This window comes from Melanotaenia boesemani, chromosome 17 (genome assembly GCF_017639745.1).
Source record: "Melanotaenia boesemani isolate fMelBoe1 chromosome 17, fMelBoe1.pri, whole genome shotgun sequence".
Classification (NCBI taxonomy): domain Eukaryota; kingdom Metazoa; phylum Chordata; class Actinopteri; order Atheriniformes; family Melanotaeniidae; genus Melanotaenia; species Melanotaenia boesemani.
The window spans coordinates 4149265-4163534 of NC_055698.1; the positions used below are offsets into that span (position 1 = coordinate 4149265).

At 41.2% G+C, this 14270-nt stretch overlaps 1 protein-coding gene across 7 annotated transcripts in view; it reads left to right on the plus strand.

Moving 5' to 3' along the window:
• Positions 1-14270, plus strand: part of LOC121627999 (receptor-type tyrosine-protein phosphatase U-like) — a 236992-nt gene that overhangs the window by 134674 nt on the left and 88048 nt on the right. For all 7 annotated transcript variants that reach the window (XM_041966886.1, XM_041966889.1, XM_041966887.1 and 4 more), the window contains exon 4: positions 7213-7294. In XM_041966886.1, coding sequence (XP_041822820.1) covers positions 7213-7294 — 82 coding nt within the window. The remainder of the gene's footprint in view (positions 1-7212; positions 7295-14270) is intronic.

The window sequence follows — 14270 nt, forward strand, 5'->3', positions numbered from 1 at the left end:
TTGTTGTTGTTTTCTAATGAAAGCTAAATGCTCAAAATATTAATTACTGTACAAATCTTGCTCCTAGTGCATCCATCTGCCAGCTGATTGGCCTCTGAGCTGCTGAATGGATCCAGTTTCTCTGCACCACAAAGCAGCAGGAGGTGGATGTTAGAATACGTGCACGCATTTCGGCTTCAGATGTAGCCGTCCGGCTGCATCCGTCTTTACAAACTGCCGCAGAGCTTGTTTTCTGATGTGGATTTGTTTCTGCTGTCATTTCCTTTGGTTGATGGAGCTGCTTCCTGGAAGACGGCCCCCTGCTGCTCCCAGTAAACTAAAACTGGCTTCACCCGCCACAGATTGTGCCTTTGCTGTGTCACAGGCTTTTTCTGTTAACAACAAAAGCAGCAGAGAGGCGGCGAGAAGGCTGGAAACGACATTACCTTCAGCTCATATTCTCGTTTGGACAAATCCATCTTTTGTATTGTTTGCAGAAATAGATTTTCCTCAGCACGTACTTGTGCGGGGGGATTGGTAAAGGGTGAAACTCTGCCATCAAATATTAAAGATGCCATCAAACAATAGCAGCGGCCTTAAGCTCCCGTCCTCCTCTCTGCCTACGGAGCTGTTCATCCACTCTCTCTTTTCCCACATGTTTTTATTTTCTCTCTGTAGATCTATTTTTCCCTGTCTGTAGCACAAATGTTTTCATATCATCTTTTTCTGGTGGGCTTCAGAGCTCCATGCAGTGCAGAATAAGAGCTCCAGCAGAGCATTGTAAGGACCCGAGTTTTAGGCAAAACTACCATTCTTTGAATTTCTTGCTCCACATAAGACTTGTTGCTGGTTCTTGTCTTTGGCTCTTAATGTTTCTTATAATTCTTCTCCATTAGCATCAGACTCACAGCAGCTCACACGATGTAGCCGAGCAGCAGCGACGTGTTCCTCTGTTGGTTTTTATTTCACTCTTATTCTACCAGGAAATAGATTTTAAATCTCTTGTCTTGTGACAGATGGAAATAATCATTTGTAGGAATAAGACAAATAACTTTTAGTAGTTATTAAGAATATATGTCTGTAAAATGGTTGAGAAACACAAGTTTCAGTCTAGAAGAGGATGACGCAGATTTATTGTATTTCTTTATCTGTACGAGTTAAACCAAACATGAATGTCATAGTTCTATTTTGTTTACAGTGTAATAGGTCCATTCATTTTTTCTCTATACCGCTTAGTCCACTTCAGGTTTGAGGGGGAGCTGGAGTCTATCCCAGCGATCAGCAGGTGAGAGGCAGGTACACCTGGACAGGTCACCAATCCATCGCAGGTTCAAGGACCAGCTTAACGGAGCAAAGCAGATGTTTTAATGTCATGTCTGAGTGTCTGGAGCACATCAGTGGTTTCACCCCCGCCCTGTGTGGATCAGGTTGCTTTCCGGTAAGCACTTGTTAATATGAAAGCAGAACTACTGGAATTTGGCAGATTTTACTCTTTGGTGCCCTCTAGTGTCAGCTGATTCATCATCCATCTTGGATCATGTCTCTCCAGCCAGTAAAAGTAATTCTAATGTTGTGTGGTCTCTTTCTTTTCTTCTATTCCTCTTACAATGTCATCTTATGGTTCTTTGCTGAACCAGCCACAGTGCACATTGAAAACACCCAATGTGTTGATATCCAGTTGCTAGTGTGTGACACAGTGCTGTAAAGCCAAAATGCCACCTTCGCATGATGCTCCGGGTTGGACAAAAAGTTGTGACATGCGGTTTGTTTGTCTCAGGAGGCTGCAGGGCAATGTTGGTTTTGGGAATGTGCATCATATTAAGGTTGCAAACCTGGTGTTGCTGAAACATTAGGGACTTAACTTTGAAGTGACAACATTATACATTTAAGCCAAATGAAAAGTAAGAGCCCTTTAACTTGGGAAAGCTGATCTAGAGCAGAAGGGTCAGCAGGGCAGGTCTGCCAGTTTGCAGGCTTGGATAAATCTTCAGCTGTAGGTCCCGCTCTGCAGCTTATTAAAAATATCCAGTTAGTGGAAACTGTCTGGATCTACTGCTGGTGTAATGGTGGTTGGGGGCCCACGTTGAGCCCCTTAGTACCAACGTGGCCTGATTTAACCACCACAGCCTACCTGAGTATTGTTGCTGACCATGTCCATCCCTTTATGACCACAGTGGAGCATCTTCTGATGCTACTTCCAGCAGGATAATGCACCATGTCACAAAGCTCAGATCATCTCCACCTGCTTTCTAGAACATGACGATGAGTTCACTGGACTCCAACGGCCTCCACAGCCACCAGATCTCAGTCCAGTAGAGCAGCTTTGGGATGTGGTGGAACGGGAGATTCTCATCATGGATGCAGCCGACAAACCTGCAGCAACTCTGTGATGCTGTCATGTCAATATGGAGAAAACCTCTGAGGAAGGTTTCCACCATCTGCTTCCATCTATCACACCAGGAATTAAGGCAGTTCTGGAGGAAAAAGTTGGTCTGACTCGGTACAGATGGACCTGATAGAGTGGCCAGATAGTGTGGTGTGTCTTAAGGTGCTCCAAGAGTCACATGATGCTGGAAACTGTTTTTTCATTTTTTTTTCTTAATCCTGTGCATGCTGCAGTAGTTTTGTTCTGCATTGATTTAGTTCTCTGGTGCCGTTTTATTTTTAATCTTTTAATGTGTCTCAGCTGTCAGAGACAGTTTGGAATGTGTGTTTATTCAGCCTGATGAGTTACCCCCCCTTTCTGCTTCTCCAGCATTAAACCAACGATCTCATTTGCAGTTCTCCCCTTTGCGGCTGCAGCAGGAGTCCACGCTTACCAGATTTACATGATTGCTGGTGCCTTCATGTTATGTGCCGCCATCGGACTCTGGTGCTCATCCACAGAGTCGGTATGCTCGCACTTAAGCACGCTTTTTCTGGAGAGCAAGGGCGGATCAGGGGGTGCGTAACGGCGGCTCAAAGCGTGGGGCTAAGTGAATCGATGGCGGTGGGTGCGTTGACGCGTGATGAATTGAAAAGTTAATCGGTCAGACGTCTGTAATGGTCCGACATAGGAATGAAAACTAAAAATAAATTAGTGGAAAGAAAGCCCCGGTCTTTATCCATCTGCCAAGGCCTTTTGTGCTATTGATTGCCCCGAGGCACTTAAAGCCTGATGTATTGTCAACATTTCAATCTGTCTTCCCTCTGAGTGCACGGTCACAGTCTGACTTCCAGCAGGTTTTGGCATACATAACAAGCAGGGTGAAACGTGGCTGAAGCCCTGCGAATGCTACACACACTCTGATGTGTGTGATGCAGGTACAGCTTTCATCCTGCCCGCCGTTAATGTACTCAGTCTGCAGAGAGAAGTGAAGGCTTGATCGCAGAGGGAATGATTTAGGCTCTGCTGGCTGTAATTACTGCTCGGAAAGCCAGAATGACTTTGCTGCATGCTGGGAGGCCTCCGGTTTTACTTTAAGTCTCTGTGTGTGCCCGGCTCATTTAGATTAGTGAGTGAAAATTTCAGTTGTGTTTAAGGCCTCCTGTTGCTGCCGTATGGATTTAATAAAAGGCCCAGTTGGTAAAGCAGAAAAAGGGTTTATTCACTGTAAGGCTCAATAAGGTGCCATGTCTCACCTTTACAGCTAATCTTATCAAACAGCTGCAGAAATGTCCGCTTATTTTATTGTATATTACACTTTTTGAGTTTTATTTGAATTTCAATGAACTGAATTTACATTATGCAAGAGGCCGCGTTGGCTTTCATTAAGGTTCATCATTATTTTAGTTTTACCCACAGTCTGTAATTATGTGTAGTCATGCACATACATCCACAAATGAAATGATGAAGGCTCACTAAAGCTACTGAGGTTTCCAGGTTTGAACGTTCTTTCATGTTTATTTGAAACTCACAAACCCTGTTAACTGAGCGATGGAGGGCATTGACCAGGAACTTCCTTACTTTCATGTTTAGCTGCATTCGTACTGGTTGGTTTGAACAGGAAAACTGCAGGGTGGTCGTTGGACCGCCAGAACCTCTCTCACCCTCCAAGAGGATAACCATTTTTAATCAGGATCAAATAAATCACTTCGATTTTACTCAACTGTAATCTAAGACCATCAAAAATTGCACTGCATCTATGCAGGGCTTTAGACAGCTGGAAAACTGGCTGTCTGAACTCCTGATGTGTCATGTTAAGGCCAGTTCTTGGTATCCGTGTCCATCTGCACCAGAATGTTCTGCAAGGGTTCACTTGTAACCCAAATAAAGTTCAACAACACATGCACCTGGATGAGTCTTCATTTAGAACAAAACATGCAAAATAAAAAGATGCAGAGCAGAAGACCCTGAAAACTCTTGACAACAAACCTCACAGTTATCATCACTGTTCAATACTCAGGAAATGTAGCCTTTTGAGGTGGAAAAATTTGATAAAGTATACAAATATATGTCTTGTTTACAAAATCCTCCATGGTCTGGCTCTCCCCATACTCAGTGACTTTTTAGGTACAAGATCAGACTCACTCCGGATTACGAGAGGGGTGACAAGAGGGGACCGCATTATTCCATCTCCGACAAGTGCTTTTAGTCAGTTAGCCTTCTCAATTAGAGCCTCCCAGCAGTGGAACTCTATTCCAAGTCATATCAGACGACTTGACACTTACCAGTCATTCCGTTCCACCACAAAAAAGTGGCTTATCGATGCCTACATTTGTCAACATTAATGTTGTTTTTATATTCTTAAAGTGTATTTTTTTCTCCCAGATGTTGCATGAAACGATGGTCTGTGTTTCTTGAGGGTTTGTTACTGATTATGTACAATTTTAGTAATTGTGTAATGTATAATGTGGTATATATATATATATATATATATATTACAGTTTTAGTAATTTTTTGCGTGTGTGTGTTCATAACGTGTTTTTATAATGTTTTATTAGTTACCAGGTAACCTTGTAAGATCTGGCCAGGGACTACGGGTGAAAATTAACCTTTTGGCTAACCCTGGCATATTTACACAGATTTTTATCTTTGTTTATTAATATGTGCTGTCTTGTTAAATAAAAATAAAAATAAAGTTAAGGAGAGGCTGCGTTCTATGGGGACATTCATGTGTCCGAATCTGGCAAAATACACACTGAAAGATGCCTTCAGTGCTAAAGGGTGCAGAAGTAGTTGCTACACCTCTCTGTCGTATGGAGTGTCATTAGGTGATGCAGTGGTTAGCACGGCGGCCTCGCTGGTTCGAGCCTCGGCTGGGGGTAGGTTCAAACAGCGGCGTTTCTGTGCGGAGATTGGCATGTTCTCTTCGTGTACGCAGGGGTTCTCTCCGGCTTCCTCCCACCAGTCCAAAAATGTGCAGCTTAGGTTAACTGGCTTCTCTAAATTCTCCCCAGGAGTGGGTGTGAGCGGTTGGTTGTCTCTCTGTGTTGGTCCTGTGATGGACTGGCGACCTGTCCAGGTGTACCTGCGTCTCGCCTGCTAATTGCTGGGATGGGCTCCTGTCCCTCGCAACCCTGAAGTGGACTAAGTGGTATAGAAATGAAGGAATTGAGAATCTATCTGTAGAAAAACAGAGTTAGGAATCAAAAACTTGGTTGCAAGGCGCAAGCAGAGTTCATTTATTTAGTCAGCATTAACAGAATACAGATAACAAATGCATGAGTCATGACCCGGGTCGGACTTTACTCTGTCAGCGAGCTGCTTTATTCAGTACAGGGTACTTTTTTATACATTTGTCCTCTCACTATGCAGTCATACAGGTGCTCGTCTCTAGCTACACAAGGTGAAATCATATATATAAACAATCATCCAGTGTATGTTTGTATTGGATATCAGGCATGTGACCTTATCACAACCACATACATACAGTGCTTATTTAATTTGACAGTAAAAAAGTCGTACAGTAGGGTGATATAGTCACAAGTGCTGGGATGTTGGCTGTCATTGGTTGTTTTATCTCTATGTGATACTCAAGGCCACTGAAACAACTAGTGACCACCTGGACACTCGACCCAGGTCAAAGGTCAGCCACTGAGTTTCATGGCCTTACCAGGGGAACAGGTGTCATAGGAAATTGTTTTTAATGAGTTGGCACTTTTAACGACATTGTTAAAGACACTGTCAATCAACCACATGAAAAGACGTTATCAAAACAGTGTATTCATGCATGCATGCATATACGCATTGGTCAATCTGACAATCCTGCATCTGTTCCAGTAGCCTGGCCTCCTAGTCCAGCAGTCCACCTGCAGTCCAGACCTTTTCACCTGCAGATCATGGAAAGGACATAGTGGATGCAGGACTGTTTAGCAGCTATGGGGCAGCGTTCCTCTCTGAGGTCCAGAAGCTAGCCTCCTCATGTCCCAGCTGTTTGCAGACTGTTGTTAGATTAAGAAGCACTTTCAGTAACCGAGCACTTTAAGTTTGAGTGTAATCTTAAATTACAAGGGAAGCAGTTTCACGGCTGCTGGGTTCACATCCTGGCCTGTGCAGAAAACATGCTGGTAAAGTAGGTGCTGCAGCATTCCTCCTCACCCACTAAGAAAAGGGGAAAATGTTTTGTAAATACTTAAACTGTAGCTTATGGTCTAGCAAGAGCGAGGGCAAAAGAAGCGGATGTAATGGAGTTATCCCATGGTACATCACCGCTGTGTGTCCTGTAGGGTGAGTCGTAGCAGACGTGAGTTTGGTTAATGTTTTTCTTACAAACACCAGTTGTGTCAGACAAGCAGCCACTGTATAAAGATGGATGCAGACAGGAAAGTAGCTTCATTTAAAATACTAACAGCTGTACATGTGGAATCTGGGTTTGAGCATGTTTTACCTGCCACGGCTCACATAGCTGTCTCATATCTGCCCGGTGCCTCTATGTATGAGGCATGACCTTTCAGTACAAAGCAGCAACTCCAGAGAGCTCTTGTCTTTTGATTCAGATGGGCTTATACTAAATCCTGACATTTCTTCCTGGTGGTTTACAGGGATGAAAGGCTTCTGCTAATAACTAATTCTGCTATGACAGTGATTAAATTGCTTTGAATGACAAATGCCAACAAACAGCAGTGAAACATTCCTGATTATGGTTTGTGTTTCCTTTTAAACTTCCTGTGGAATTTACTAAATATTTCTGCTTCTTTTTCTCCTGACAGGACTTTGAACGCTCTCTCCTTCCCTTCCCATCCTGTCAGTCTACCAGCCACTCAAGATGTAATGGTGTGTAGTCAGATTTCATTTATCTGTTGTCTCCGCAGGCCATCTTTGAGGCCACTGTTTCCGAAGAACGACAAGGCTACATCGCCTTGGACGACATCATGCTGCTCAATTACCCCTGCTGTAAGTACCTTCCTCTGCACTGCTCATAGCCAACCTGCTGACCTTTACCGAGTATCCGGCTGAACAATAGGAGTCCAGAGCAGAGCCCTCAACAGCTCTCCAGAGGTGATTGAAGACTTGGAGACAACGCTGCTGACAGGGGGGCAACATAGGCACATATACCTGGAGCCTGTCTTGAGTGTCAGGGCTGCAATAACACAGCAGGAGGCTTTTCTTTGTGCCGCTGAATGGCTGACCTTTCTGGCTGATTACTACGGTCCCAGCAAAATGCTGCTAGACCTAATGTGATGCTACAGGCAGGGGAAAGGACAGTTAGTGTTTGTATTCTAGCACCAAGCTGATATCTGGGGTTGGAGCTTTTTCTAAATTCATTCTGACACCCTTTATGGTCTTTTGGTAACTGATGAATCCATATTAGGAAACCCTGTTTTTCTATACATTTCAAAGATTACCAGCTTTAATGGCTCCTTGACCAGAAACTCAATGTCCTTAGTTATGAACCGTTGTCTTAGATTGCAAGGTAACTATTATTATTCTACATTTACTGTGTAATTTTCTTTTTGATTATCCTCCTGTGATGAGAAACCAGTTACTAGATGCTGCTTCACTCACATTGATGCTGGTTTGTGTTTTTTCTGTATTCCTCTCTACACATCCAAGACCCACACTGGCTTTCAGTGAGAATGGGCACATTTTTTAGCAGCATAAATGTGGGAAAATGTTAATGAATGATAATGTGGAGTATTTATGAGTTCATGAAATTCAGATATCCTTCTGGCGCTCATGAAACCAGACTGGCTGTCTGTTGTAAATCTCTCGATCCTCACTGGGAAACAGAGAAGCTAAAATAACCCTTTCCAAATGCAGCATCCAGATTTTTGTTTTTTTTACTTTTGTACAAAAGCTCAAGTTTACAGTTTCTCTGTGGATCAGGATGTGTTTCCATAGTGATTTAGGAAGGAGAACGTTGCCAGGGCCCCGCAGTGTGTGATTAGGACTGATTTTAGACCCGGTACAAATGGTGGCTTTCAGACGGGTTTGCACCCCTGTGACAGGATTTTTGTGCTATGGTGGCCCACAGGTCATCATCATTACTGTCACGAAATCCTGTGCTCATGTTAGGTTATATCTATTTGAAGCCAAGACACACAGTTCCTGCCCCAAGGAAGATTTAACTCGAAAGCGTCTGCTCAATTTGCAATCCCTCCCGTTTGTCATCTGTTTTTTTTTTACTATGTAAGCCACGTTTTATTCTAAACACGTGTTTCAGTCATGACTAATCTCCCCTGCATCATAAGAGCATTACTCATTTAAAGAACCAACATCCCAGACAGTCAAAATGCATTTGAGATTCAATTTACCTTGCCTTTATTTATTTTTAACGGTCTTAATTAAGGCTCGACAGGTCACATATCCACACTACTGAGCTTTTAGATTTCAAATTAAATTTTCTCAGTTATTATTAATGCAACTGCCATATCCTCAAATGACTTCTATAATTGGAGCTTTGAGCGTTAGACTTTTAGAGATGATTTAAAAAGTTTATGCTCAGACATATTATCCTAACTTGCACCACAACATGGTGTCCTCCGTGCTTCGTCTTTTTGGCCTGTTTTCATTCTGTTAGGGTCACTTCAGCTATCTTTAAAGAACATATGATGTATGTGTAAAATTAGTTATTTGTGGCTGGAAATGTGCAGATGAGGAAATCAGTTGCCCCCACTTGGCTTATTGCATGAGCAGAGCATGAAGCGTGCTGCAGAGAGAGGAGAAAAATGGAGGATGCCGTCTTTGCCGTGCAATTTCCAGGCAGATGTTGCTGTTGATTACTGTGAAAACCAAGCATGGCTGTGCTGGAAATGAATTTAGTCTGATATATGGCTTGCTAGTTGAAATGTGCCACCTCAAAGAGAAGATATTCTGTACACCACAGCAGGGTTTACTCTGTGTGCTCTCTGTTTTATATTAGACACTTAATATGTTGTTTAAGAATCCTGTTAGTGTACTTCACATAGGTTTAAATTAAGCTAATGGCTAACTTATCGCTTATTTTTTATGTATTTTTACATTGGGTGTATAGTTGCCCTTGTCATTGTTTAAATATATAAAACATAAACTTGAAAACATAAGCAAAAGGGGGTGTTTCATGTTTGAGCAAAATTAATATTAAATTGGTTAAAAGGTTGTATGCATTTATACCAACTGCTGGGGAAACAGTGTATCGCTGTGTCCGAATGTGCACCCTACGCCTTACATAGTGCCCTATATAGGGGTCACGCCATTTTTTCGGATTGTCCGAATGTCCAGAGAGAAAAAAGTAGGGCACTCAAAATTACCCACAATGCATCTTGAAAAGTAATGAGCATCGATGGTCACTAGACGGGTCAATATAGACCACAATGCATTGCGGGCAGAAGCTCAACATGGAGCAAGGAGGCTAAAAAATTTTGCTGCGCGTAATTAACTATAAGGAAACAAACAAAGAATAAAATACAACATAAGGAATAAAAATATTTACACACAACTTTGGATTGGATTTGAAATGACATCTTGATGCGGGTTGTGGTTGCTGTGGTGACGGTGGTAGTCATGTGGTTTGTGGCGAGGAAAAAATAGGTAGTGTGCTATGTAGTGCATCCCTATGTAGTGAACGAGGGGTTAGGGAGTAGGGTGGACATTCGGACTTAGCCTAGATTTAGGTACGCAAGCTAGCCATTAAGCTAGCCATTAGCTGCTAGTCATTTGTAACTATAGTTTTGGCAGGTTTTGATATTAAGAAAATGTAGACTATGTCTTTTTGAGAATTTTTTTTTTTTTTTTATGCTGCTGTTAGCTAGAAAATGTTAACAGTTATAGTTTGGGTTTAGGCTTTAAATCCCAACTTTATCATTTTGTTTAAAACTTTGTTGTAAATTGACTTTTATAAGAGTAGCTACTATATCATTTTAAAGGTTTTAGCTTTCTGTCTAAAGTGGATATTTTTTTAACCAAATGTTCAACAGATATGGTGAAAAACTGCAACTTTTTTTGTTGTCTAATATATGACTTTCACTAGAAGTAAATAACCTCCCCATCATGAGGTTAATTTACTTTCTAACAAAACTTTGTGGATTAAATCACCTATACGAAAACATACATTTAGGCCAATTTTATGCTTTGTATCCAAAAAGAATAACTTGCTGAAGCAAGGAACAAAATAAATTTTGGCTAGTTGTTAGTATCATTTAAATTTTTACTGTCATCAACAACTCATGAGACGTTTCGCTCTTTCTCATCAACCTTGAACAGATTAACCTAATTTTCTCTGCCAATTGAAGCATTTTTACACATCAAGCTCTTCAAGTAATCTAAAGTTAAATCTAAAGTTACCTAACTATGTGTCCTGTGTACTAGCGTACTAGCAAGCTAACTTCTAGCTAGCAAGCTAACAAAGTATTACTTAGCTGACCTCGTCCTTATGTAATCAGACACCTAGTTTTATCATAAGCCTCCCTGACATGTTTCAATGGTAGTCTTATGTCTTCATCAGAAGCATCGCTGGATGGAAACATGTCAGGTAGGCTTATGCTAAAACCGTTTGATATCATAAGAACTACATCAGCTATTAACTGCTGTTAACTTTATTAGATTAATATGACAAAGTATTACTTGCCTTCATATTTTCATATAATTTGCTGAGTAAAGACTGAGACATTTCTTTTTTACCTCTCAATGTACCTGTCACTTAACTTGATAACAAACTAGTTGTGAGTTAACATGCTAGCATGCTATCTGGGAGTTAGCTTGAGAATTCAACAGCTTGGTCATTTTAAAAGGCTTGGTTCACCTTTAGTTTGCACAAACAGATGTTTGGTATACTTTCAGTGTTATTAAACATGAAAAAAGCTGAATGACAAAGTACAGCCTCCAAAACAGTCAGAATTTAGAGCTGCTCTGTCACACGTCATTAGTTTTACTCAGGTCGAAGTTAAAGTGGTTTGTTTTCATGTTGTTTCTGCTATTCCCCTGAACAATGACCAATGTGGAAACAAAAAGCAGGCGTGAATGTCAGCAATGTCTGGGTCTTCTCTGAAATTTAGCTCAAATCTTTATAGATTTTTAAAAGAAATCTGCAAAAGAAAAATTCAAGAAACCACCAAGAGAAAACACAATGAGAGGGATTCATAAAAAAAAACAGGAAAACAATAGAAGCTGTAATTTAAAAAGGTTTGATTTGTTAAAGTGAGGAAGGACACAGTGTCCTCATTGCTATGCCTAGATCTGTTTTACTCTGCTTTTCACTGCTAGCTGTCATTTTTCATACAAGTCTTTCTCTGAGTGATTCTATAATTAGGGATTCATTTCAGATCAACTAAAAGTGAAAAAATCTGTGGGCTTTTTGGCTTAATATTTTATTTACTTACATACACCAGGATTGTGCCAAATCCATTGATTGGCAATCTGAAGCTCTTATGATTACATAGATATTAAAATCAAAATAAACACCTGGCTCATTATTTTGCCAACAGGCAAAATTGTGTCGTCAAAGACATAAATCAAGTACTACGTGTGTTTGCAACTTCCTGGATCTGTTCATCCAGGGTTTCGTTGTTGTTTGTCTAACTGCCTTGAAAAAAAAGTTTTGAACTGAAAATTGATATTCTGTGGGATATTATTATCAAGGAGGACTACTTTTTAAACACAGATCCATATTACACTGACTTTAACCTTATTATGTAAGTTGTGACTCTGGAAACGTCCCTCATAATTTATATTACAGTTTAGCCAACATTTACCGTCATTATGGCACAGAAACCGTATGTAACACAGTCAACAGGACACATTAAATAAAGAGGACAAAAAACCTTTCTATGCAACTAAAGCTTTATTTTGATTGATTGATTTTCAACTGAATGTTTTTTTAACATCCCCTTATCCCTTCTGTCTATTCTTCCTTCAATCTGTCCATCCTCCTGTCATTTTCCCTTTGTCATTTCTCCCCTCTCCTTTCATCATCACTCTGATCCTTTCATTCTTCCTTTATTCTTTTCTTTCTACCCTTTTAAATTTCTTCCTTTCTTTCTTCTCTTACCCTGTCATTCATTCCTTTTCATCCTTTCCTTTCATTCCTTCCGTTGTAATTGCTCCATTACCAAGTTATTGAACAATTATTAATGCAACAATAAGAAAAACCATCATGGACCATTAAAACTGAATTATTTACTGTACATTCACAACTTGTCCAATACTTCAATAGTTAATGTTTCCTTCGTTGTCACTGTCCAGTACCTCTGCATTTACTTTTATGTTTCTTTTCATTTCAGTTCACATTTCTTTAAAATTATTCTGTTGCTCTAACTCATCTCCCTCAGTATATTTAATTTTCCAGGCCCTTTAGCTTTCTCCAGTTTATTTTGCCTTCAGACAGTTCACAGCTCTGAGATCTTGGACCAAAATCAATCTCCGCGTAATGCATGCCAACAGGAGTGGAGGTGGGGTAATTCTTAGTTCATGCAAGTACCACAGGACATTGTCCCATGTTGGCCAGGAGAAGCAGTAGATCCCAATTGGATGCATAGATTTTACCTGAACATGAGTTTTATTTGCCTGTTGTATGAGGATAAATGTCATCATCATATTTCAGAGCACACCACTTTCCGACTCATTCTGACCCTCATCCTTCTGTGTGGGTGCTGTTGTCTGAACTGGAAAGGTTTGGGGTTTGTAACACTGGCACGCCAGGGTCTGTGTTGATGGGCAAAGGCAGCTCACTTCCCGGTAACTAATATGTCCCCGGGTGACTGTGACCAGCTGATGATGCGCATGGTTGATGGTACCACTGGAAGACCTGCTGGCATGTTCTTTAAGGTTTCACTAACATAGAACAGCTTTATGGAGTTCTGTACATCCACCAGTTTCTTGAAAAAGAGCTCATTGTTTGGTATACTATCCCGTGGCTGTCTGTCTGTCTGTGGCCTTCAACTCCATCTGGAGCAATCTTACCATTGGAGGTCTCAAAAAAGGTCCAGGTGCCCGACTGGAAGCAATACTTCTGCAAATAGAAATTGCCCTTCTGTCTGTACTTTGTATACGACCCATCACTAAAACATGCACCACAGCCACATTAGCATAAGCACTCTTGACCAGACTGAAAACTGGGTCAAGAGGAGTCCAGATTGCAGCAGGGCCTTTCTCTTTAGAAGAGCTGATTGGGCCAAAGCTCACAGGGATTTCATTTCCTCCCTGTACAAATGTATAACTGCAGTGTGAAGGGTTGTCTGCTGCTGGTTCCATTGAAAGTGGAGAGTTTGAATTTCAGAGCGGTACTTACAGGCATAGTCTTCAGATGGATGGATGGATGGATGGATGGATGGGTGGGTGGGTGGATGGATGGATGGATGGATGGATGGATGGATGGATGGATGGATAGATAGATAGATAGATAGATAGATAGATAGATAGATAGATAGATAGATAGATAGATAGATAGATAGATAGATAGATTTTCATGGTCTTTCATGTTCCTCATTAGTTTAAGCAAATTGTTGTTTATTGTTAAAGAGGTTGGCCTTGGAAGAGCTCCAGCATTTCGTTTCTGTCCTTTTTTCCCTCTTCCTTGTTTTTTTGTTCTTAGTACAGCCTCAGTTGTCCACTGTGGGATAAAAACACTTGCATATCTCTGGCATTTGCAACTGGAAAGTCTCCATCTCTGCAGCTGGGACATGTAGTCCTTCAAATTTGAGTGACAGCATATTGACTCTGCCACTTCTTCGAAGTCAGAGGGAATGTAGTTCTCCCCGAGAAAAGAGAGGTTTTCATGTACCTTGCATGGTCTCCCTGTCTGCAGTGGATGGTTGGACCACCCAGAAGGACGGCATACGGCTGAACAAAGATGCTACAGTTAGAGTTCTCAAGAAGGAATTTCCTGTGCAAGCTTCTGATTGTACCCTTCAGGAATCTTTTCTGTTTTTTAACTTCCCTCTTGTAGTTGTTTGAG